The following is a 23,610-nucleotide window of genomic DNA, read 5'->3' on the forward strand; positions in this document are numbered from 1 at the left end:
GAACCAGAGTGAGGGAGAGAGAGTGAGAGGGAGAGAGAGGGACACACAGAGAGAGGGACAGAGAGAGAGAGAGAGAGAGAGAGAGAGAGAGAGAGAGCGAGAGAGAGAGAGAGTTCACTGTGTCGTTGCTCATGTGTTTATTCCGTGCAAAGGAGGAAGAGCCAGTTTTCCAGGGGATCATTGGGTTCTTGGATCAATACTGGTGCTATGATGAGACAGTGATAGAGTTTGTGGTCTAGGGCTTAATAGATACCCGTACTCCCTCTCTCTCTCTCACCCTCTCTCTCACTTTCGCTCTCTCTGAAACACACACATTGCAACTGATAAACAGCATGAGCAGACAAAAACACACTAGTATTAAGGTATTTTGTGTGTGTGCTTGCATATTTGTGTGTGTGTGTGTTTGTGTGTGTGTTTGAGTATGTGCATATGCATTAAAAGTAATTCTGCAAGCAATTCCACATACAGTATAGGTAAAACAACAAAACTGCAGAAGCAAATGGAGGAATAAGAGATCCCAGGGCTTTTCGTTTACTCTTGTTCTCCATTACATATGTACTGAGAACACAGAGTACATAGAATACGTGTGTGCGTTTAAGTAAATTAAATTTGTACATATTGTACCCATATACACTATGTCACATCACCTGTAAAATCATGTGCCTCTGTGTATATAGTTTTTTTTTCCAATATGTACTCTCCTCTTTGTTTGTTACCAAAATTCCTGTACCTATCGTTTATAAAAAAAAAATATATCTATTTTTCTTACCTGTTCCTCTCTCTTTGTCTTATTATATCTACTTATCATGATGTGTGTGTATTCACGTTAATATAACCCATAAGACTTAAGGATGCAAACCCTGCCACACATACACGCTCTCTCTCTCTCTCGCATTCTCTCTTTCACACACACACACACACACAAGAAAGTACACTCTCTTGTATCCATAGATATAAGCACAAGTGCACGAACACACTGTCTCACACACAGACACACGCAGACACACACACACACCCACGCACCCACACACAGTCAGCTGTGCCCTTCCCACAGTGAGTAGCATAAAAACAGAACACACTGCCTGTCCCTGCATTATACACACACACACACACACACACACACACACACACACACACACAAACGCACACACAAACTCTGCAACTGCCCTCTACACACTCTTAAAGGGATATGCCACAGACTTATTCATAGCTTCCAAGAGCAAAAAACATACCAGAGCAGTAAATACATGAACACAATAGCTGTAGTTTAGTATTATTACAGTATTACTTTGCTCTTAGGCTAAAGGATTTGTGACAGCTGAACACAACCTATTGGTGTAAAAATAACACCAACAAACAATTTTAAAGGTAAACCGCTGCAGAGTGTCATCTATAGAGATCCTGTACAAGTGTTGGACGCATGGAGATTCCAGTGTTTGCAGGCACCTGGATAATAAGACTTTAATGTGAACATCAGTGAATCAGTGTGCATGTGTATTCCATAAAACTCCTGAAAAATGCCTGTCTTCACTTTGTAATGCTATTAGTAGGCTTTTAACCACTTGCATGAATCTAGGCTCCGAGAAATTTTCTAGTGGTGGCATACAATTACCACATTATGTTTTCTCACGGTAACGTATGCTATTGCATCCTTCATTATAGCGTTCATTCATGTAATTGGTTAGTTTGCATGTTTGAAGTTTGGATAAAATGGGTAAAGCTGTACTCGATTTTGGGGTAGCACACACTAGACTATATACATTAGTGTGCTGGAGTACTTTAATGTTGTTTTAATCTAGTTGTGCTATAATATAATGGATGAAATGCTTAAATTTTAATTAGGTGGAAGGACCACCGCGACATTGAAACACAGCCCTAGGCTACTTCTTTGATGCATAAATCGTCTTTTTTTATTGAACAACCAGATCTTTGGAGCCACAAGGAAACTATATGGCGAAGGCACTGTAAAACTAACAGTATCTATATGCTACAGTATAGTACACATAGGCCTGATGAAAGGGAGGTAATGCCAGCCATAGAAAGAAAACAATATGACTAGAAAAATAGGAACAATTATTTGTCACCTACTGCAAGAGGTCGCAACCTTTTCTGTGTCAAGAACCCCTAAGAGGAGACGTTCTTGCCTACAGACCCTGTTTAGGTAAAGATTTTTCCCAGGTTGCCCCATTTGACAGTATGTCCTCATGCTTCCATCTGGAGAGAGAACAAAATAATAAAATTAAAGTATTTCTAATTCCACTGGGAAACCCTAAAACTCACTTAAGGACTCTCATTAGCCTGTGGACCCAGTTTGGAAACCACTGCCCCAGTGTACCATGGAAAAAACAGTAAATTCACTTCCATGCAGCTATTCCCAGTTATGTAATCTGATAATTTACTAACCTGGCTATCTCATCTAACCTTAATCAATATTAATCGTTCCTCTGCGGTAATTGGTAATGCGAGTCGACCCTGCATACGGTGCATAAACACAAATGTAACGTAAGGCCTAAACTTCAGGGCCTCCGGGAGAGAACTTGAACTTGAGTTTTCAGAGTGAAGTCAACAAAAACTGAGACACTGTGACTTTAAGAAGCCCCCACCGCTTCACAACAGGGGGGGCGTGAGCAGAATCCAGGAACAGCGATTGAAAAAAAAGCTCCACCAGTGGACTGTTTCAAGTTCCCCCCGGCTGAAACCCTGCCTGATTTGTGGGCAATGTTGGGGATGTAGAAAAAAAAGGAAACCGGAGCAAAGAGAGAGCAAGAGAGAGAGACAACACTAACTGGGTAGCTATGGAGATAGTAGGTTTTCCTGGTAGCTTTCTTTGACAGGTGTCGAGTGGGATAAAACAAAGTATCAAAACAGCCTCCAACATGTACGCCAAGGGTAAAGGAGCTGTGGTCCCCTCCGATAGCCAAGCAAGAGAAAAGTAAGTAAATTATTGCACTGTCACAACAGACATCCAGCTAAGTGTGTGTGCTAGGTAGCTAAACTTGCTAACTGATATAAGGCAGCTCAGTCACTCCAAAGCGGCACGCATGTTCAGGCAGCTCTTTTTGTGACCACACAAGCTACAAAAAGTGATGCCCTGATAGTTTAATTGCTGTATCTGCCACTTTGTGTATACTGGTTATCCTGCATCCTCCAAGTGCAGTTAGTTTATTTGCACGGCTGTTAGCACAAACAGCTAGCTACCTCACCAGTTTCACTCTTGTCTTTCTTGTTTCTTTCTAATGCTGAATAGAGAATGGGGGAGTTTCGAGCCAAATGAGTCAAGTTGCTTCACTTTTACAAGGGAGCGTTGCACGTGTCCTCAGAAATAATGCATAGCTAAATGTACACTCCAAGTGAATTGCCTATGAGGTGCATGGATGGGGATCCCACTCAGTTACATCTCTCCCTCGCCCAATGTGAGGAACAATGCATTTGGAGTGACGCTGTGCATTGTAGCTAGCTGGCTTTTGTGTCGCCCGCTAAAGCGACAGATATAAATAGAATACAGCTGTTTGGGGCTTTGCTACAAAATAGCAGTGGAACGTGTTCTAAAATCGTTCCAAGTTCCAGAACGACACTTTGTCCAAACGCGCTGGCTACATTGTATCCATGTGTGTTCGGTCAGGAGTGAGCCACTGCTATGCTCTCTATGCAAGGAGTAGCTGCGCCTGATAACTTTTGTGGCCCGTACAGATTTCCTAGTGATCCCGAGTTGTGTACGAGTGCGATTGATATTTCCGTCGTTAACTCCTGTCACCGCACATATGAACAGACCCTAAAACGGGCTTTTCGGCGCTTGTATCGTCACGAAACAACTTAGTAGTGTTAGCTTGGCTTGCTGTAGCCCACCAATCCCTTTGTCTGCATGCCACCTATGCCTGTTGTTCACATAGGAGATGCGAGCCGTGTGTTACCACTGTTGTCCAGCCTCTTGAGCACACTAAATGCGATGCTTTCCGTTTCATGTTTATCTGAAATATTGATTTCAGGGACTCAACCCTACATAATTTAAAATAAAGGCCAGTGTACACACACACACACAGAGCGGCTGGTAACTTACTGCTTCTGTTACCTGTGGTCACTGTTAACAAAGCCAACTAATACCTGTCTATGCCTTTTATTTTCTTTTGTTTTATTTTTTAAAAACTTTGTAAGATTAAAGGTTTTAGAGATCTCTGCTGCCTCTGGGGTAAATTGCATTTGCTGTTACACAACTGTTGAATAAAATAGAGGTGTGTACAAAGTATGAGATGAGAGAGCCTACATGATTGAATGCATATGGCTCTATTGCTGTCAGCGGGTGGGTGGAATACACCAACAAATGCTCATCCTCTGACCCGCCGTACCCGTCAGCAAGTCGGGGACTCATGTGGGACAAAGTTGGAAGATTTCTGTGAATGTTTGTGTGATTATCAGCAGACGCCTTATCCCCTGAAGTTCACACCTCCCGCCTGTCTGCTTCAAACCTGTATCCTTTATGCTTCCTTTATGCATCACTCTTCTAACATCCCTCACTTCCCATCCTTTGCTGCTCCTCAAAGTCCTCATCCCTCGCTTCAGTGCTGAATTATTGAGACAGACTGAAGCAGTTGCTCTCTGCTCTGCGTCAGAGAGAGAGAGAGAAAGAGAGAGAGATGGTGGGCAGACTCATCCATGTTTAAAGAGGGGGTTTTGTCGGGAGCCTCAGGCAGGATGTCAGGTGTGCTGGTGGTGTACATAAGGGAGATTTCTCACTCAGTGGGAGTCAGTGTGTGCTCCGTTGTCCCATCTTAGAACACAAGAGGGGAATGGGGACTGGGGGGTCATGGGGTCACCTCACAGGGTCTGGAGGGAGGGAGACAGACAATTAGGGAAGACAAGGATAAAGAAAGTGTAGAAGCTTGTGGAGTGTGATATAACCTTGACGTCAACAGGCCATCAAAACTTATTATCAACAGAAATAAATGTTGATGCCATTCAAATCCTTCATAATGTCTTTGCTCTTCCTGATATCTTGAATAGTTTCATGTTGTTGATGGCTGGCTCATTACTTTGCTGACTGAATGACCACTGCTGTCGTCTTTCCCTCCATCATGAGTTGACTGCACCTCTGATCCCCATCTACCACCTACCGTTTCTCCCTCCATAAAAAGGGCATGCCCACTCTTATGTTCCAGTCAAAACTCATTTTTCTCTCCTCCCTTTATTCCACTGCACTATTGTTGCTCCCTCTGCCAGTCTTTTTCTTCTCCTCCTCGAACTTCTCTTCCTTTTCTATGGGCTAGCTTGTGAGCCTTAATAATGCATTAGGCCAGGTGCACGCACACGCAGCCCCCTTCACAACACACACACACACACACATCCACACATAAAAATTTCATTGAAGGCCTCTTGGGGAGAGATCTACAGTGTGATCCTCCCATCCCTAGACATAAGACCTGCTCCTAAACTATTCCCTACAAGTCAAACTCCTGTATGAGGCTCTACATGCATTAAGCAAGCAAGTGAAACTGCAGTGTCGAGGCAGATACAAGCAGTATCAGTATATCTGGAGCACTAGGTAAACCCTCTTTGGGAACTTTTGGCAGGCATTTGAAGAGTCTCTATTAAAGTCAGTATAGACAAAGAGAATCTGTGCTAATTCAGGTGCACTCAGAGTGATCAGTACAAGAATGAATTACACTACAAGACACAAGGACAAAACACAGGCTGTGTGTACAAAGTGTAGGTGTGTGTGTGGCCCAATCCTAGACTGACCTGCAAGTGGCAGTGACTTACACTCTACACCAGCGGTCACACAGAGCTTTGTGACCTACAAATTGCTAGGAGCCTCAGAAAGTGGTCAAATTCCCCTGGCTAAAGTGGTCAAGTGTGTGTGTGTGCGCGCGACTGCTGCGTGAATCCCATCGCGGAGCTGCAATCTTTAGCCTCTTAAAACCATTGGTCATTATATGGCTACCAACCTGTCTTGCCGTCTGTGTTGAATTAAGCAAGTAAATGCAATCAGGGTGTATTCTCCCTGAGGGATATGTTGCAGTTGTGTGTAGTGTGAGAGATGTATTTTACAGTTACACTATTTCTCAGTAGTTTACAGTATTATTAGCTGATACAAATCCTCACAGGAAGTTTAGAATTTAAGGCCGCATCAAATTTGTTTGTTCATCGGTCTGCCTGTATGTCAGCGTGTCTGGGTGTCTGTATGTTTTGTTATCTCTGTGATAGACTGTGAAAAGGGAACACCCTCGGCTATTTATTACCCTTCCTGGTAGGACGGCCGGCTGTACATATACAGAGACACGCGTACACATTGCACCCTGAAACTATGCAGACAGCTGAAGAGGATGTACGGAGACTGCAGTATTTAGTCAGAGATTTCTACTTGAGTGTCCAGGTTTTGTGGGCTTTTATGTGAAAAGCTTTGAAAAATTGCAGATGGATGTAAAACAGGGTTGGTCTGTTGATAATAAAATAGGGGTAAATAGACAGTGCCAGGTTAATCGATATCTACATCAAGGTTGAACAATTAATCAAAATATAAAAATTACAATATTGTCCAGTATAATATCCAAATCACAGGAGCTACTTTCTTTCTTTCTTTTTTTTATTAAAGTAAAATGTGTTATAATAGTGTTATAAATAAAGTACTGTGGTGCAACAAAGATGCCCTGGCCTACAAATCTTAATCTCCAGGTCTAAGAAAACAAGTTTGTTTGTTACAGACTTCAGGAACAATCTCATTATCATTTTTTTCAGTGAAAATTAAAACAATGATTTAAAATATCTTTCTCACAAAAAATATGAAACATGGCAATTGCAATATGTCAAAATAATTGCAGTACAGTTTTTTTTTTTTTTTTTTTTTTTACAAAGTCTTCAGCCCTAACATAAATCATAGCACATTACAGCAGTAAAGCTGCCCTGCTGCTGTTGTGTCCACTTCAGTCTCATCTGTTGCCCCTCTTCATTTAGACTTCATCCATTTAAGAGGCATGCCTTAATAGCAACTAAATGTGAGTGCAAACTTTGCTTTGAGTTCTACATCAAAGAGTGCAATGCTTCACTGTCCCGTCCCACAAAGACACTTACATAGTGCACATCAGCTTTAAATGTGCAGTGCTGTCCAACAACAATACAAGAGAAGACAATGATAAAGCTAAATGGTCCAGCAGCAGTTAAAAACAAACCTACACAACGACCTGATTATCTCAAGACCGTGTTCCATTGATCAGTCCATTGACTAATGATGGGGACTATGACACCGAGCTACTGTCCCTCTCATTAGGACCCTATTGGTCTGTCAGAGGACTGTCTGCTCTGGGCACACAGGGCACTGTCATATCCGCGCTGTCGGTCGATTGATGGTCCATTAACAGCCTATTAAACACGGCTAAGTGAAGGAGTTAGGAGTACAATGTTGGGCCGATGGGGGTTTCCCACTCCACAGCATGGTTCTTGTGTCCGTTAATAGACCCTGGTGAATTGTCGTTTTCAAGTGTGTCTGGCCTATTATAATAGCAGTGATTAAAAAAAGTCTGGCAAGAGCTTTTAAAATATTGTCGGCATTAGTGAAAACGCATGTCGTAACCAGCTATTTCTGCCAGTTTCTGCTGTGTTGAGTCAGAAGTGAAGGCAATATCAGACAAGAATTTTCATCCTCCTCCTGTGTTTCCCACAGGTTCTGTAGTTATTTGCGGTGTTAGCAAGGTTTGGCTGGGTAAGATGCACATAGTTGGTGGTGGAAAAGACTGTGTATAGGCAGCATAAAAAGTGCTGTTGACATGTTATTGTGTCAGTTTGGGTAATCTGTTTGTGGTGGGCCGCCCCCAAATAAATCTGTGGATGTGAAACACTGGCTCTGCATTTCTTGAAGAGTTTGACAGTGCTGTTGCCTTGCTGACAAATGAGCAAACTGACTTGCATCATGAAACTGAAGTTGTTTTTTTTTTCTATGTTCTTCTCTGTTGCAGGTTAGCGTTATATGTTTACGAGTACCTGCTACATGTGGGAGCACAGAAGTCCGCACAGACCTTCCTATCCGAGGTAAGATGGCATCTGTGACACTAACTGACTCAGAGCTCATAAAGTACAGGACTGTGGGTCAGTTTGAGACCATTTAGTCCTCTGCACCATTTTCTGAAAATGGCATGACAGACTTTAGCGGAGGAAGCTCTTATCCTTTCCATTGTGAAGATGAGTAGGATGAGAAAACTTAAAACAGTCAGCCCACATCTTTTTCAGTCAGTCTTGATCCAACTAATGTGACCTGGAACAAGTGACTTGAGTACTTAAGAATGTTCAAGACTTGATAACATGTTGCTCAACCAGAACAAAAGTTTTGTCACTGCCTGACAGAACAATGGTCCTTTGACTTATCCATTCTCTTACATATATATAGGGTTTTTCCATTGGCACTTTTGGTCGTGCTGAGTCAAATCCATGCCGTGTTGATTTCCATTTCCATTCAGTTGCATTACTTTAAACATGTTGAGTTTTGTGTTAAGTTTTTCTCAATCGCGCCTGAGGTGGACCATCTCCAGAGTCAGGCCAAAGCATGCAAGACCTGCCACCAAGCGGGTTATGGTGACATCAAATTGCCTTTTTCTGATGGGCTTTGAATGATAGCTTACTCTTACAGATCCATTCATTATCATGTCTCTATTTTTCAAGTATTAAGCTGTAAATGCCAAGCAAAATTGTAACAACAGTCTACAAATCCATGGTGATAAGTGGCTGGTTACCGACAATCGTTGCACAGTGCAATAGTAAACAGGGCTGAAAAGGGCGCTGCCTTAGAACGTCATCGAAAAGAGGGTGCTGCTTTTAAACCTCACTGAGTCATAACAAGTGCATCATCAGTTAAAGACACACCTTCAAGCAGGTAGCTCTGTTTTAATGGAAATGCAAACTCAGCTGTGCTGGGCTGGCGCATCGAGTCAAACCAAGTCAAGTCAAGCCAGCACGTGTATGGAAAAGCCTACACACATCTAAGACTGCACTTGGTGTAACACTGGCATTCTCCATCCTTGACAGCTAAACAGAGGAACAAGACACACATTTTCACAAACAGAAAAAATGGTCAGAGTCAGAGAGATACCTATCGCCACCTCTGAGGCCATTGACAGTCTGAGACGGACTGATTATGTGTTCTTAACCCCCAGACCTGCAGACATAATCCTCTCTGCAGTGGCTACAAGTGACCTCTCCTCTTCTCTCCTCTTCTCTTCTCTTCTCTTTTCTTCTCTTCTCTTCAGATTCGATGGGAGAAGAATATTACATTAGGGGAGCCTCCTGGATTCCTTCATTCGTGGTGGTGGTGAGTAGCAAAGAGTCACCTTCGCTTATTTTTTTGTGAAAGAGCATCTGTTTTTCATTTTGTACTTACTTATTATGATAGGTCTATCTATTTTATTTTATATTTGCTTCTGCTTGGGTGTGTAAACAGTTTTCACAGTGTGATTCAAACAGTATTTGCAGTGCATCCCCTCAGCTCATTGACAGTGTCCAACCTGGCCCTAGGCACAACTCATATCTGTTAAATGAACAAACCCTCCAGTTGCAGTATGTTTCATGAGTTGCAACAGAATTGAAGATGTACATGGTCCCTTGTGGCCCCGAAGATGTTTGATGGCCCATTCAAACCCACTCAAATCCCACTGTCATACTTCAAAAAAATGTTTTATAATTAAACAGTAGTAGTTTGTTTTCATGATTAAATATGACTTCTTGGAGATGCTAGGTTAATATGTGACAGCAGAGCAGCAACTATATGACTCAGCCTTGGGGTTGACCACCCTCGCTCATTGAGGGCGTGACCCCTCCCTCACCGTCTTCTACCCTCTCCCCTCCTCCAGTTCTCCATCCTTCACCCCCTCTCCTGAAACAATAGATCCAGATGGTTAGGGAATGGCCTCCCCCCGTGCCCCCCTTCCCCTCCTCCCCCCCTCGTCACCCTTTGTGTGCCCCCCCTCTCCGCTTTTCTCCTTTGTTCACGTGAGAGAGGGATTCTTAGCAGATTAACCCATTGCATTCCAGGTTCCTTTGTTTCACCTCTCCCTCTCCTGTCTTCCTCCTCCCCCTCCTGTCATTTCTGCTCCTCAGTAGGAGTTGCCCTTTGGGGTCACCACCTCAAAGCAGTTTCACTTGTGTTTGGCTGTCCTTGTCACTTTGGGGTCCATATTGAGCATTACTAAGGAATAAAATGCAATGATACAAAATCCCTTAGCAAGAATAGATTGTTATGATGATCTGCTTGAGTGCAGTCTGTGCCTGTGTGAGACTGTGGAGGTTAAGAGGTTTGAACTGAGCCCTCCTTGATGTGCCTGAAATATTCCTTAAAGCTTTGCAAACCTGAGAATGAGCAAGGGCTGAGCCAGGTCAGGGGAAATTTGGTATGAGTAAAAAAGGTCATTGAAAAATCTTTATCCAATCAGAAGAATGGCTAACACAGTAAAATTTTACTTAAGTATTTGTCTTTAATAATATAGCAATTGTTTAACTGAAAGAAACAAGCAATTCACTGTAGAACTGAGCATTGATACATATTACATTTGAGTAAAAATAATTTTACTTTTCAGCCACCTTTCAAAATCTAAAGTGTAACATTTTTTCATCATATTACATGTTACACTCACACTGTGTAAAACTTACTGACTTAATAGTAATAGCCATACACTTCTATAGGATGTGTACTTGCAGGTGCATATGTTTAATAAAGAGTAATTTTTGCTCACTACGCCCTAATAATGTAGTAATAAACAGTTAAAAACCCAAGTTGACATAAAAGAGCAGACAGGTTTAAAAAATGGGGGAAAAAATCCCTTGATTATCTTTAAAAGTCTCCAGAAAGTACAATAACTAATATCTTTTCACCTTGGGGGTGGCTCTGCTGAGTCAGAAGAATGAACATCAGCTCCACAGAGCACCATCAGCAATATCAGACCAAGGACTTGTTGTAATAAAAATAAAATGAACGAATAGAATAATAATTTGAAAGCATACAAGCACTGGTAAATCTGAAGAATGATAGTTTGATTGCTTGCTGATTTAATTGCCTCAGCTAAAATGTAAATCCAGACAGACTGCATTTGCACATAAACTATGTAAATAAAATAATAAATGCTGGTTTTAAAAAATATGATGCCCTGTGTAAGTTTACACTCAAGATGTACAGCTTCACAGAAAATATTTAGCAAAAAAGAAGTCCCCCCCATTAAATCAATACGCACTTTGTTTTATATCAAAGCATGTCCCCTTTTGCTTTGAATTCTGGGCAGGCCCATTAAATTGAGTCAAGAGTATTATGGGCTTTCCTCCCTCTGCTTCCTTATTCGTTTTTTTTTTTTTTTGTAGTGGGAAGGGAGACTGTTTTGCAGAGTGCCTGTGACTGTAAGCATCACCTCTGCTGAGGTGTCCATGAGCAAAAATCTCTTCCAAGGCTGCTGCTGAGGGCAAAAAAATTTTACCAATAAAGTACCACAAACGCTCAACCTAAAAGGCTCAAATAGCCCACATGAAAAGCTGCAGCAGATTCAGTGATTCGATCAAATATAATGAGAGTGTACTGTAAAGTGCAAAAGTCTAGGGGAAAAAGTCCAGATCTTTGGGATTCAGCTTGTGTGCGTTGGTATTTGCTGGGGAATTTGAAGTGGCTCCCTGATAGGTGATTAGTCCTCTCTTTAGCTGTGTCGCTGTTCCACTGAGTTTATAGCACTTCCATGGAATCAATACACAAAGGCTGATTCAATTAGGACCTCTTAGACAGGTAGCAGCTCACACAGGCAATTAACATTCTGTTATGGTGTATGTGTATGTGTTTCCACTCACTTTGTTCAAATACGCTGAAAGAGAAATATGTAAACATGTTATCTCTCTGTGAGTGTGTATGCTCCCCTACCCCTGTGCTCTTGTGAGGACCAGATGATGAGGAAAGCCCTTCGTCATGAGGCCATCTTACCTGGCCTCACTTGTGCAGAATGGGTATTTGAGAGTTGGGGCTTTAGGGTTAGAATTACAGCCATGGTTAGGTTATTGTAAGGGTTAAAGTTGGAAATGAGGGAATACGTGTTGCAAATGAAAGGTCCTCATAAATATGGAAACGTGTGTGTGTGTGTGTGTGTGTGTGTGTGTTTTTGAGTGAGCGAGAGGTTGATTGAGGGGGCGACATTGGCATTGTGTCCCTCTTACAATGATGCTCAAGTGTGTAAGAGGCAGTTTAAGAGCGCTTGGGAGATAATGAGAGTGTGTGAATGGGTTATGAATAGCTGTTACACATTTGCTTGTATTGCTCTGTTTGGTAACCTTTGACCTCTTTTTTCCTGTTTCAGTGTATTCTGGGATTTGTATTGTGCAGCTCCAGACCGAAGGGAGACATGTGAGCACTCCAGTGAGGCCAAGGCCTTCCATGACTATGTAAGTTTTTTTTTTTTTTTTTTTTCTATCACCATGTTACACACTATTTGACTCTCATCATATACCCGAGGCACAAAAAAAAATAAATAAAAATTTTACTAGTGATGTGACGAGCACAAAGATGTGTGGAGTGGCATCCTGAGATCAAGTGGAGGTTCAGTGTCTTGCTAAAGAACACTTGTATGTATGTATGTATGTATGTACATATGTACGTATTGGCTGTAATGGGAATCAAACCTGTGACGTGTCCCTTTAACTAGCTAAGCATGCCAACCCGTCTCTCAGGTTAGATGCTTGACTGCTTCTTGCCAGAAGACGTTATATAGAGAGCGAGAGTGTGTGTATGTTAAATATTGAGCTCCTGAAGGAGAAATTCATATTTCTGCTTGTCCCGTTCTACAAGGAGGTAAGAGGTCACGGTCTGCTACAGAACAACAATCCTGGAACTAGTAGGGATTCAGTATCTTGCTCAAAGACACTTAAGCAGGGCAGGTTTTTGCTGTCATGGGGTCTTGAACCCTTGCCCTCCACCTGCAGGACTCTCCTTTATGATTACACCACCGTGCTGCCTAATAATATTACGTGTGTGTGAATAATCTATATATAATGTATATATTTGTGTGTGTGTGTGTGTGTGTGTGTGTGTGTGTGTGTGTGTGTGTGTGTGTGTGTGTGTGTGTGTGTGTGTGTGTGTGTGTGTGTGTGTGTGTGTGTGTGTGTGTGTGTGTGTGTGTGTGTGTATATGTATGTATGTGTACTTCCAGTGTATCAGAAAGTTTAACTGCATCCTCTGTGTGTAAATGTCATGTGTTTTGATTGACACTGTCCCCTCTCTGGCCAAGACAACGTGTGTGTGTGTGTGTGTGTGTGTGTGTGTATGTGTGTGTGTGTGTTGTATAGTGTGGGGAGATAATGGAATAGAGTTCTAATCCGGTAATCCCAGCACTGGGCCGGGGCTAAGCCAGGGATTTGGGGGGGATTGCGTGTGCGTGCGTGTGTGTGTCTGTGTGTCTGTGTGTATGTGTGTGTCTGTGTGTGTATTTTGGGATGGGGGCATTTTTGGCAACTGGCCAGGGTGGGGAGGGCAGGGGGTTCACACCCTCAGTGCCAGAGTGCTAGTTAACCCTCTGTGTGTGTGAGTGACTTCATACATGTAGATTTGTGTGCTCGATGGTTTCTCGCTGTCTGTCAGTGATAAAGTGAAGGAGACGGGACCAGTTTAATTTTGGCTCCAGCCCCCTCAGGCTAGTCTCTGAGCACAGGTCTTCTCTGCTGGTTTCAAAAGACCGAGCTGGTTAGAGACATGTGCATGGAAAAAAAAAATTCACCTTACCTCAAAGGAGTGTCTCAGTCTTCTGAGGATGATTTTCTGAAATGCAAGCCAGCAATTGAGATGCATTGTCAGTGCCTGATCAGCTCATGGCAGAGAAAAAGAGCGTAATGTTTACTATCAGGGCTGTTTTTCTATAGAAGCAAAGTCTTGACACTGGTTGTGAATGTAATATCTATCTGATTCATAACACTCTTCACATATCTTGTAACATATCTTTTTGTAAGATTCAGGCTGAGAGTTTCAAAAGTCTGAAAAAGTCTTAAATGTTAATGTAAGCCGTCAAAGCTGACAGTACTATCAGTTTTATTTTCTTATGTTTGCACATTGCAGTTCACGATTTGAGTTTGATCCACATGCAAGTTAGCTCTAAATCAGAGCAGGACATTATTAACTCAGTATGTCAAACTTCATGCAGTTGGACCTAACGTTCTCCATCAGTTCGTTTGCTAGTGTCCCTTTTCCTTTAACGCTCACTTATAGTTTCAGAACTTTCTGGCTATGTTTGGAAGTAGACTTTTTTTTTCTGTTGTCATACTTTTTAAATTTCTGTGTAAAACTGGTTTTAAATCCAGTTCCAGGTAGTATCACAAAGGTCTTAAAAGTCTTAAACATGGCTTTCTGAAACCGACAGATACCATGTTATGAATGTTTGTGGCTTTTATATCCTCTTGTTCCTCAAGCTCTCCTTTCCCTCTCTCATACCTGCTCTGTTGCTCTTACTCCTTCTCCACACATCTGCCTGTGGTTGTCACTTCTCTCACTCCTTCACCTCTCTCTCTCTCTCTCTCCCTCTCTCTCTCATATACATGTTGTGCAAGTCCAACCTATTCACATCATGTTTTCTCACAGCTTGTGGTTTCTCCGTGACACCCCCACAGCTGCATCTGTGGAGGTACGCACACACATCTCTCCCTGCCTCCCTCTCTCTCTTTCTCTCTCTCTCTCCCCATCCCCCCATCTCTTTTCCCTCCCGTCCTCCTTCACCATATCTTACTCTCTCCTTCACCCAGCACACCAGTCCGCCCCCTCTCTTCTCGCTCTCATCTCACTCGTCTTATCGCTCACTCCCTCTCTTCACCTCTCCTCCTCTTTTCCTCCCTACCCCTCTCTCTTTCCCTCCCTCTCTCTCTCTCTCTCTCCCTATCTCTTCCCTGACCCCCTCCTCCCTCACCGCCACCGCCACCACATACACCACCACCTCTATTCCCGAGAGAAGATTGATTGGCTAATCTAGCTGTTTACCCACAATGCCTAGTAGCGCTGAGGAGAAGAGGGCAGTGTGGACAACACAAAGACACAACCAACACTAGAGGTATCCAGAATGGAGTTAAATGGAAAATAGCAAATGGAGAGTGAGTGTAAATGAAAAATAGTTACCTTTTTTGTGTGAACTTTTATTGGCTTACTCTGTGAGATGTATTTTGCATCAAACCCATAAGAAGGCTGAGCCATTCAAGCTAGCTGTGTCCATTCTAGTTAGTGAAATCACAATGTGCTGGCTGGCCTCTAGAGAAAAAAATTCACACCAATACTACCTCTGATGTTTTTTTCTAAAATTATTCTTGTTCAACCAGCCACACCATTTTTTTTCTCAGTGCAAATAAGCAAAAAATAAATAATCAAACAATCAACACAGACCTGATGCCTTAAAAGATAACATTAATGTTAGTTTTTGTTTTTGTCATACATCTAGTGACGCTCATGAAAATCTCTAATCTAACACATGTAGCTATTTGCCAAAATTAGAAGCTGCTACTGTTTGTTTTACTTAAGGTTTGCGCTACCTCCCAGAAGTCATTAGCACCAATTAAAATCAGCTTGCAGAGACATATTGCTGCCTATACTAACACACAGGTTTCCCACAAGCCATGCAAATTCTGGAAAGTCATGCAAATTTTGAGAAGTCTGTTGCAGACAGGGAAAGTCAGAAACTTTAATAAATTCTTGGGACATGTCATGGGATATCCTGGAATTTTGTTACCCTCATTTTCAAAAGTCGGCAACTAGTTATTCACTAAATGTTTATTTCCCATTGAATTCACGTTATGTTCATTTCCCCTGCAGAATAAAACAGAATAATACTCTTAATACTCTCTCAATCTGAAGTGTGTTTTAAAATTTTGGCCAGGGAAAAAATGTCATGCTAAGTGTATGTAGGTCCTGGAAATTACAAATTTTAGTCATGGAAAGTCATGGAGAAGTTATGTTTGACATTGGCTGGGAACCCTGAACGTATTTCATTATTTTAAACATTAATACCTATTATACTTTTTCTAAAAAAGACTTCTGTTCTGCCAAAAATGACTCTGAAGAGATCACTGCATGAATTTCCCTGTGTCTCCAGTTTGATTTGCCTCTTCACTGCCACCAGAAGTAAATATAAGTTTGCAGTAATCAAAAAGTGACAATAGCCTCAAAATGCCATGATAAGCTGCATTTTAAAATAATGTTAGGAAAAACTGCAATAGACAAATTGCACAACATGATGTAGCATTAGTCACTGCAGCAGTATACCTCTGCGAGGTGTCTTTACTGTATTCTTTAAAACAATGAGAGTCTGAGAGTTTTTTGGAGGGGGTATCGCAAATCTGTAGTTGAAGCGACGCAACAGTAGGAGTTTCTGACTGTGGCAAGTACACTGCCAAGTTTGGAGTTTTTATGCACCGATAAGACGCGGGTATCTGTACAAATACTGGGGTTAAAATGGAGTATCAGTATTGGAGAGTTTACCGGAAAATTATATCAAGTACCAAAAGCCCTGAGTAACATGTCACTAATGGATGGATTTTGTCCATTTTTTGCACATAGATGCCTGTATTTCTCAACTGTTGGGAAAAAGGACTTTATATACATAGATAGATATAGATATATTTTGTCCAGTTACCTCAAACTAATAGTCCAACCCTGCATGGATCAAACCAGTACTCTTTATCGTTTGATACTTATTTTTGTGCTTGGTATGCGTACTGGCATTGAAAAAAGTGGTATCGGTACATCCCTACGTGTTATGTACATTAATAGTGTCAGGAAAAAAATACTGATACAAAAAAATAAAGATGATATTAATAGGTATTGTATATTACATGAATGGTAGAGTTGTATGATACACAACTCTAATGTTAATGCTCTTGATCTGATGTTGTCTGATATTTGTCTAAAACACGCCATCATTTGAAGGTTTGTTACGTGCCTCCCAGTGTAGAGGACACAGAAACTGATTCACACAGTCTCTTTTTCTCTACTAAAGCTTACATCGTGGATGAGGCACCCTAAAGCTCAGTGGGCTGAAGTGTATATACCATGTACTGTAGGCTTGAGTCTCTTGAGCTTTGTGGCATTTCACCCCCTCACTAATATATGTCATTCAAAGTGTATGTTACCTGATTTACAATAGGAGCAGTATGGTAACCCTAACCCAGACAGATAGACAATCTTTCAAACACAAGACTTGTGTTTAAGCCCTCAAGATGGCAAGCATTAACCCTTCTGAGGTGTCCCTGGGCAAAGACAATTTGGCCCTTTTCCACCAAAGTTGCTGGGTCTGGTTCTTGTTGTAGAGGGTTGTAGTTGCAAATCAAGTACCTTAAGCTCTTGTGTAATAGTATGGGATTCATTATGTCTTCACTTGTAAGTTCTTTGGTGTTTTCTTTTATCACATGTCTGTGATAAAAGAAAACACCAAAGAACTTAAGCTCTTGTGCATTTGCGTTTCCACTGAACCCCAAGAACAGTGAACAGTGAAGGTGTACCACTGAAATTTACCACTACACAAAGAAACTTTTTACTTACAGAAGTGATGTGAAGTGATGAGCAGTCTCAAACAGAAACACAATGAGTTTTTCTTTCAGTTACTATCTGACCATGATTTGTATATTTGTCCATTCCTATTTTAAAAAATGGTGGGCATGATACTTTCTTGGTCCTTGCGTTATTTGGTTAACCAATCACAAATTATGAGCACTCAAACTCCACTCTGACGGCCTCCACGAATTCTGGTAGTACTATTGCAGTTGCAGGAACTATTTTAGGGTCCAGGAACTCAACCCCCGGGACAAAAAGAGGGGCTAGTTACTCTCGTGGAAACGGGGGTAAAGGTTCCTGTGTTCCGGGTACAGTGCCTGTAGTGGAAAAGGGGGCAATCAACTCAACTACAGCTCCAGGGGGCACTTCTCTGACCCTGACCTCTTACCTCCAAGTGAACGGCAAGTAAAAGGAGAATTTTTCTGTGGTGACCAGTAAAGTATCACATAAATTCATTTCTGTATATATAAAAAACAGGAAAAAACAAAGTGTGATACAGTGTACATTACAGAGTTGTTGGAAGTTATATTTCGTTTTAAGAGTTCTTCTCCTCTTTGTTTTCTCGTCTTTTGGCTTCGCTGCCGTCTCTCTGGAGTGTTGGCTAAGTGGATGTTGTGTCTGCAGCATGTATTAGCGCTGTCATCCAGTGTGTGTGTGCGTGCGTGTGTGCGTGTGCGTGCGCATGTGTGTCCGCCTGTCTGGTTCAGTACTCCTACCTTGGCAGCAGCTTTTTTGGGAAGTGTGTGCGTGTCTGTTTGGTGTGTTTGTCGTGCCAGTTTTGAGTACCAGCTGGGCTTTCAGACACTGTGTGCGTGCACGCGCATTATTGTGTGTGTGTGTGTGTGTGTATGTGTGTGTTCATTCGTCTGTCAGACATGATGTTGAGAGTAGCAGCCGTATCCTGTTGCTCCAGAGCGAAACACACTGTTTTGACTGGGCTGATAAATTAGCTAGATCACCACAGTCAGCTATTTTTCCTCCCTCTCCACTCTCACTCCTTTCTCTTTCTCTTTCTCCCTCTCTTTCTCTCTCTCTCTCTCGCGTTGGTCCTCTGTGCTAAGGACAGCAGGTCAAGGAGACGGTGATGAGGTACATATCAGTGTGAACCAGAATGTAGATTAGTACCCTCTCCAGGCAGGGACACACACATAAATACAGACGCACATATACACACACAGATACAGTCTCTGTCTCCTCCTGCCTCTCCCCTCTCTCCATCCTCTGTTTATGTCTCTGTCTTTATCCCTGTGAAAGGTATCAGGCGGAGGTCAATAATGTGTTGAGCACTATTGATCCATCCAGTAGGTCCTATGGGTGAGAGAGAGGGTGTGCTTGGATGAGAGAGAGACAGAGAGAGATAAATGGAGGGGGAGGGATCAATGCTCTTCTGTATAGTCCATCTACATGCTGTACCATACCAGCCATCAGATCATTAGTCTTTTGTTCTCTGATAGATTATTCATCAATAGTGAGTTCTTACTTAGGATGGAAAGCAAGGAAAACATGCTGTCTTCATGGAGAGTGACGATCATGGGTTAAGACATCAGCAAGTTTGAAATATCTTGGCAACAAGACACTGCAAACATCCGCTCCTGTTCTTCTCATGTCAGCCCCCACCACACCCCACCCCTGCCATGCCATCCAGCAAGGTTTAAGCTGCCTCTGACACCTCGCCATCTTCGCTGTGCCTTCAAGGTAGAAAGAAGTAAGAGGTGGACACGGCTCATTCCCAGTAGTTTTGGTTGTCATGGTTTGAAATTAAATGAATGTTTACCATGGAAATCAAAGGTTGTAATCTTGGAGTTGCATGCGTGCAAATTCCCCGCCTGAAGCAAGATCTAAGCCTAGTTCCCACAGACCAATCCAAACAACCCCACCTTTGACCCAGAGGAACCTTTAGTAAAGTCACCTCAGTGTAACAGCTATGTCAAATATCAGCCAACTGAAACCTACCTCCATTTAGCAGATATGTCCGTGACACTACTATTTGCGGAGATGTGAGAAAGCTGCAAACATTTGGTAAAGTTTGATCAGCTGCAGCCATACTGAATGCCAGACTGCCTGAGCACACGACAGGATGCTGAATGTATGTGTGTAGAGCGATCTACTTGGGCATCAACTTATGACTACTTTGGAAAGTTGTGTTCTGACGACTTTTTTTTTTTTTTTTTTCAATTAACAGACTAATCGAACAATTATTTTCTGTGATAACAAAATGAGAAATGAATTAAGCAGCTTTGAATTTAAAGCTTCATTGAGTTCTCATGTCTTTGAGGAGACCGTGTGGTGGATATTGTCTGTCACGACTTGTGCTAACGGGGGAGTGTGCGTGTCTTTCTGGACGAGAAAGTCCTCCCCCCTGTGTATTAGGGAGGCTGGAAAAATAGTCTGTTTGATTACGTTTTTTTAAGTACCAAACTGTATGTAAAGATAGAATAATATGTTTTGTCTGTTGGTATGAAATGAATTATGGACTTTTATAAACTATATTCCATGTTTTTGGGATGCCTTGCCTGTAAATTCCATGGATTCTGTGTATACAAGCAAGGTGAGACAACATGTGAATTTACTAATTTAACTTTAGATTTCCTCATAAAAGCTGTTTTTTTTTTTTTAATCAAAATTATAAAGTAATCTTCACATTCATCTAATGAAAATCAGATGGACAATGATATTTGTGCGTATTTACAGTACAGTTTACATGTTTGTTAATTAAATTAATGTAGGAATCCAGTCCATGTAAATCCTGATGTTTCAGTTTATCAGAGGGACTAAAGACTTTATGTTTAACAGAATCACCAGAAACCTTTTTTGTGGTGATAATTGCTCTCATTTTTTTCTTAACATATACAGCAAGTCACAAATGATGCAGTGCATAGACAGAAGTATTGGGACACACCTCTTAATCATTGAATTCAGGTGTTTCATTCAGTCCCATTGCCACAGGTGTATAAAGTCAAGCACCTAGCCATGCAGTCTACCTTTACAAACATTTGTGAAAGAATGGCTTGTGCTAAAGAGCTCACTGAATTCCAGTGAGCTCTTGCTCTCATTGCAAGAAGTCAGTTTGTGAAAGTTCTTCCCTCCTTGATATTCCACGGTCAACTGTAAGTGGTATTACTGCAAAGTGGAAGCATTTAGGAACCACAGCAACTTAGCCACCAAGTGGCAGAAGAGTTACAGAGCGGGGTCGCCGAGCACTGAGGCACATAGTGCGTAAAAGTGGCCGACGCTCTGCTGACTCAATAACAGAGCTCCAAACCTCCTCTGGCATTAACATCAGCAGCTGCACACACGCCTTATATCACCACTCACAATGCCAAGTGTCAGATGGAGCGGTGTAAAGCACGCCACTGCTGGACTCTGGAGAGGTAGAAACATGTTCTGTGGAGTGACCAATCACACTTCTCTATCTGGCGGTCTTGTGGACGAGTCTGGGTTTGGCTAATGCCAGCAGAACGTTCCCTGCCTGACTGTGTTGTGCCAACTGTAAAATTTGGTGGAGGAGGGATAATGCTATGGGCTTGTTTTTCTGGAGCTGCCCTAGGCACCTTAGTTCTAGTGAAGGGAAATCTTAATGCTTCAGCTCACCAAGACAGTTCGGACAATTCTCTGTTTCCAACTTTGTGGGAACAGTTTGAGGAAGGCCCTTTGCTGTCCCAGCATGACTGTACCCCAATGCACAAAGCAAGCTCCATAAAGGCATGGTTGGGCGAGTTTGGTGTGGAAGAACTTGACTTGCCTTCACACAGCCCTGACCTCAACCCCATTCAACACCTTTGGGATGAATTACAACGGATATTGCGAGCCAGGCCCTCTCGTCCAACATCAGTGTCTGACCGACAGACACTGCAAAATCTTGTAGAAATCCTTCCCATAAGAGTGGAAGCTGTTATAGCTGCAAAGGGGGGACCAACTCCATATTAATGCCTATGGATTTAGAATGGAATGTCATAAAGCTCTTGTAGGTGTAATGTGTAGGTGGTCCAATACTTTTGGCCATATAGTGTACATAAAGTTAAAACCAACCACTGACGCAGAGGTGGTTTTTAGGAGGACTCCTTTGGCTCTTTGTCTTTAGGGCTTCAGTGCAAGGCCATTATAATATAGGTTATAGTTTAATTGCGGCAATACTTTCAGACTTAAAAAAAAAAAAAAAAAAAAGTGATTTTTTTTTTTTTTTTTTTTTTTTTTTTCTGGATTGATTATGAGTTTGCTGGAATTTTGAACCAGCTTCAGTGTATGCTCGGCAACAAGACATTTCAAGAAGTGCTGCCACTGAGCGCCTCCTTTGCTCCATTGAAAGACTTAATATTATTTGTGTAGCCTGAAAGTGTATCAATAATCAATTTTTTCCCTATGAAAATCAAACTAGGTTATGTCAACTAATTAGTGTACTCATGTCTACTGCTGACTGTACCACTGTGCACTTTTCTTTTTACACAGAGCGGTGAGATCATGCTGTCCCTACACCAGTATGTACTGACTAAATTAGTTATATACCTGCACCAGTACCAACAAGACAAATTCCTGTAGATTTACTGGACTTGGTAAATCAAGTAATTGTGATTCTGTAAGGCAGCCTTTTCACAAGAAGAGTTACTCACACAAAACACAAAATATAAATGCAAAATACATTGATCTGTGTCCACCAAAATTTCAGCAGCTACACTGCCTTCATTAGGGTAACCAATAACTGCCATCAGTCTACCACTGAGTGTAGAATTGAAATGGTTAAGTAAATGTACGCAATACTGTGAGTTTCAATACTTAAAATAAAAAGCGTTGTTGCTTCTTTCCGTTTTTCCCCAGGCCAGTTGGTTTTAGTAAAGACTGAGTGCATACTAAACCTTACACTTTGCTGATGGCAAGTGCACACTCTGTGTGCTTTCAATTTGCATACATTCAATCAGCAAACCAGTGAATGCACAAGCAGATAGTTGGCCATTAATAGCCTGGAAAAATATTGTGACCAAGTGATTTATTGTGAAAAGAGATCTCTCTCCCTGTGTCGTTTTCTCTGACTATCCTTTGCCCCCCACCAACCGTTTTTTCTGTCTGTGTTGTGTATCTCTCTCTCTCTCTCTCTCTCTCTCTCTCTCTCTCTCTCTCTCTCTCTCTCTCTCTCTCTCTCTCTCTCTCTCTCTCTCTCTCTCTCTCCCTCTCTCTCTCTCTCTCCTGGAGCGGGGGATGCCAGGGGGACAGAGTGCAGATAGGACCTGTCTCCATAGCAACAGCTTCTGCAAGCTGCTGACACCCTACTTGGTGGGGGGGAGGTGGGGAGTGCAGAGGAGAGGTGGTGGTGGGGAGGAATAGTACAGTGGTTGGGGCACAGGGAAAGGTGTGTGTTTGTGTGTGCGTATATATGTGTGTGCGGCAGTGCCGGGAAAATGAGAGAGGGGGTCATGGAGAGGAGAAGTGATGGAGAGAGGGAGGGAGAAGTGAGGGAGATGGATGAGAGGAGTTAAGGAGAGAGGGAGGGATGGAGAGGGAGAGGCAGCCGACCCTGCTGCTTCCCCAGGGACTCAGTGGCCTGCTCATGTTCGCTAGCAGAATTAGCATAAAGATGGGGGGAGGTGTATGTGTGTGTGTGTGTGTGTTTGTATGTGATTTTGAGTTTTTATGTGTGTGAGAAGGGCAGGGAGTTTAAAGTCAAGGAGGGAGCGTATTTGTGTGTATGCATATGTTCCTGTGTGTCGGTGTCCAAGCACAAGTGTCACATGGATGTAGTGTGTGCGTTAGGTGTTGGTGGAGTTATGGATGTGTGAGGGTGCAAGGAGGTCTGCGTGCCTGTGTGTGTGTATGTGTATGTGTGTGTTTGTGAGAACATTCCTCTCCCCTGGGTCTTAAACCCCCTCCCTGTTTTGGTCCTGTAGCCTGCGGTTCTCCCCCTTCTCTCTCTCTGTACTGGAGGGCTGCACTTTATGAGCCTGTGATGCAACTCTTTGTGTGTTTGTGTGTGTTTGTGTGCATGCATGTGCGCGTGTGTGTTTGTTCCGGCATGCTTATGTAAGCACTCTGAACATGCGTCTCCGTCTATGTGTGTTGACAAGAATACAGTTATATCACTTTTAACTTCCGGGCTGAATCAT

At 42.3% G+C, this 23,610-nt stretch overlaps 1 protein-coding gene across 2 annotated transcripts in view; it reads left to right on the forward strand.

Annotated features, from left to right (window-relative positions):
- The first annotated feature begins 2,700 nt into the window (after nucleotides 1–2,700).
- The window catches only part of LOC115354272 (single-stranded DNA-binding protein 3), a 37,619-nt gene continuing 16,709 nt past the window's right edge, over nucleotides 2,701–23,610 (forward strand). For both annotated transcript variants that reach the window (XM_030044579.1, XM_030044580.1), the window contains exons 1-4: nucleotides 2,701–2,932; nucleotides 7,944–8,016; nucleotides 9,228–9,289; nucleotides 12,300–12,384. In XM_030044579.1, coding sequence (XP_029900439.1) covers nucleotides 2,877–2,932; nucleotides 7,944–8,016; nucleotides 9,228–9,289; nucleotides 12,300–12,384 — 276 coding nt within the window. In that variant the 5' untranslated portion in view covers nucleotides 2,701–2,876. The remainder of the gene's footprint in view (nucleotides 2,933–7,943; nucleotides 8,017–9,227; nucleotides 9,290–12,299; nucleotides 12,385–23,610) is intronic.

This window comes from Myripristis murdjan, chromosome 22, assembly GCF_902150065.1.
Source record: "Myripristis murdjan chromosome 22, fMyrMur1.1, whole genome shotgun sequence".
NCBI classification, from domain to species: domain Eukaryota; kingdom Metazoa; phylum Chordata; class Actinopteri; order Holocentriformes; family Holocentridae; genus Myripristis; species Myripristis murdjan.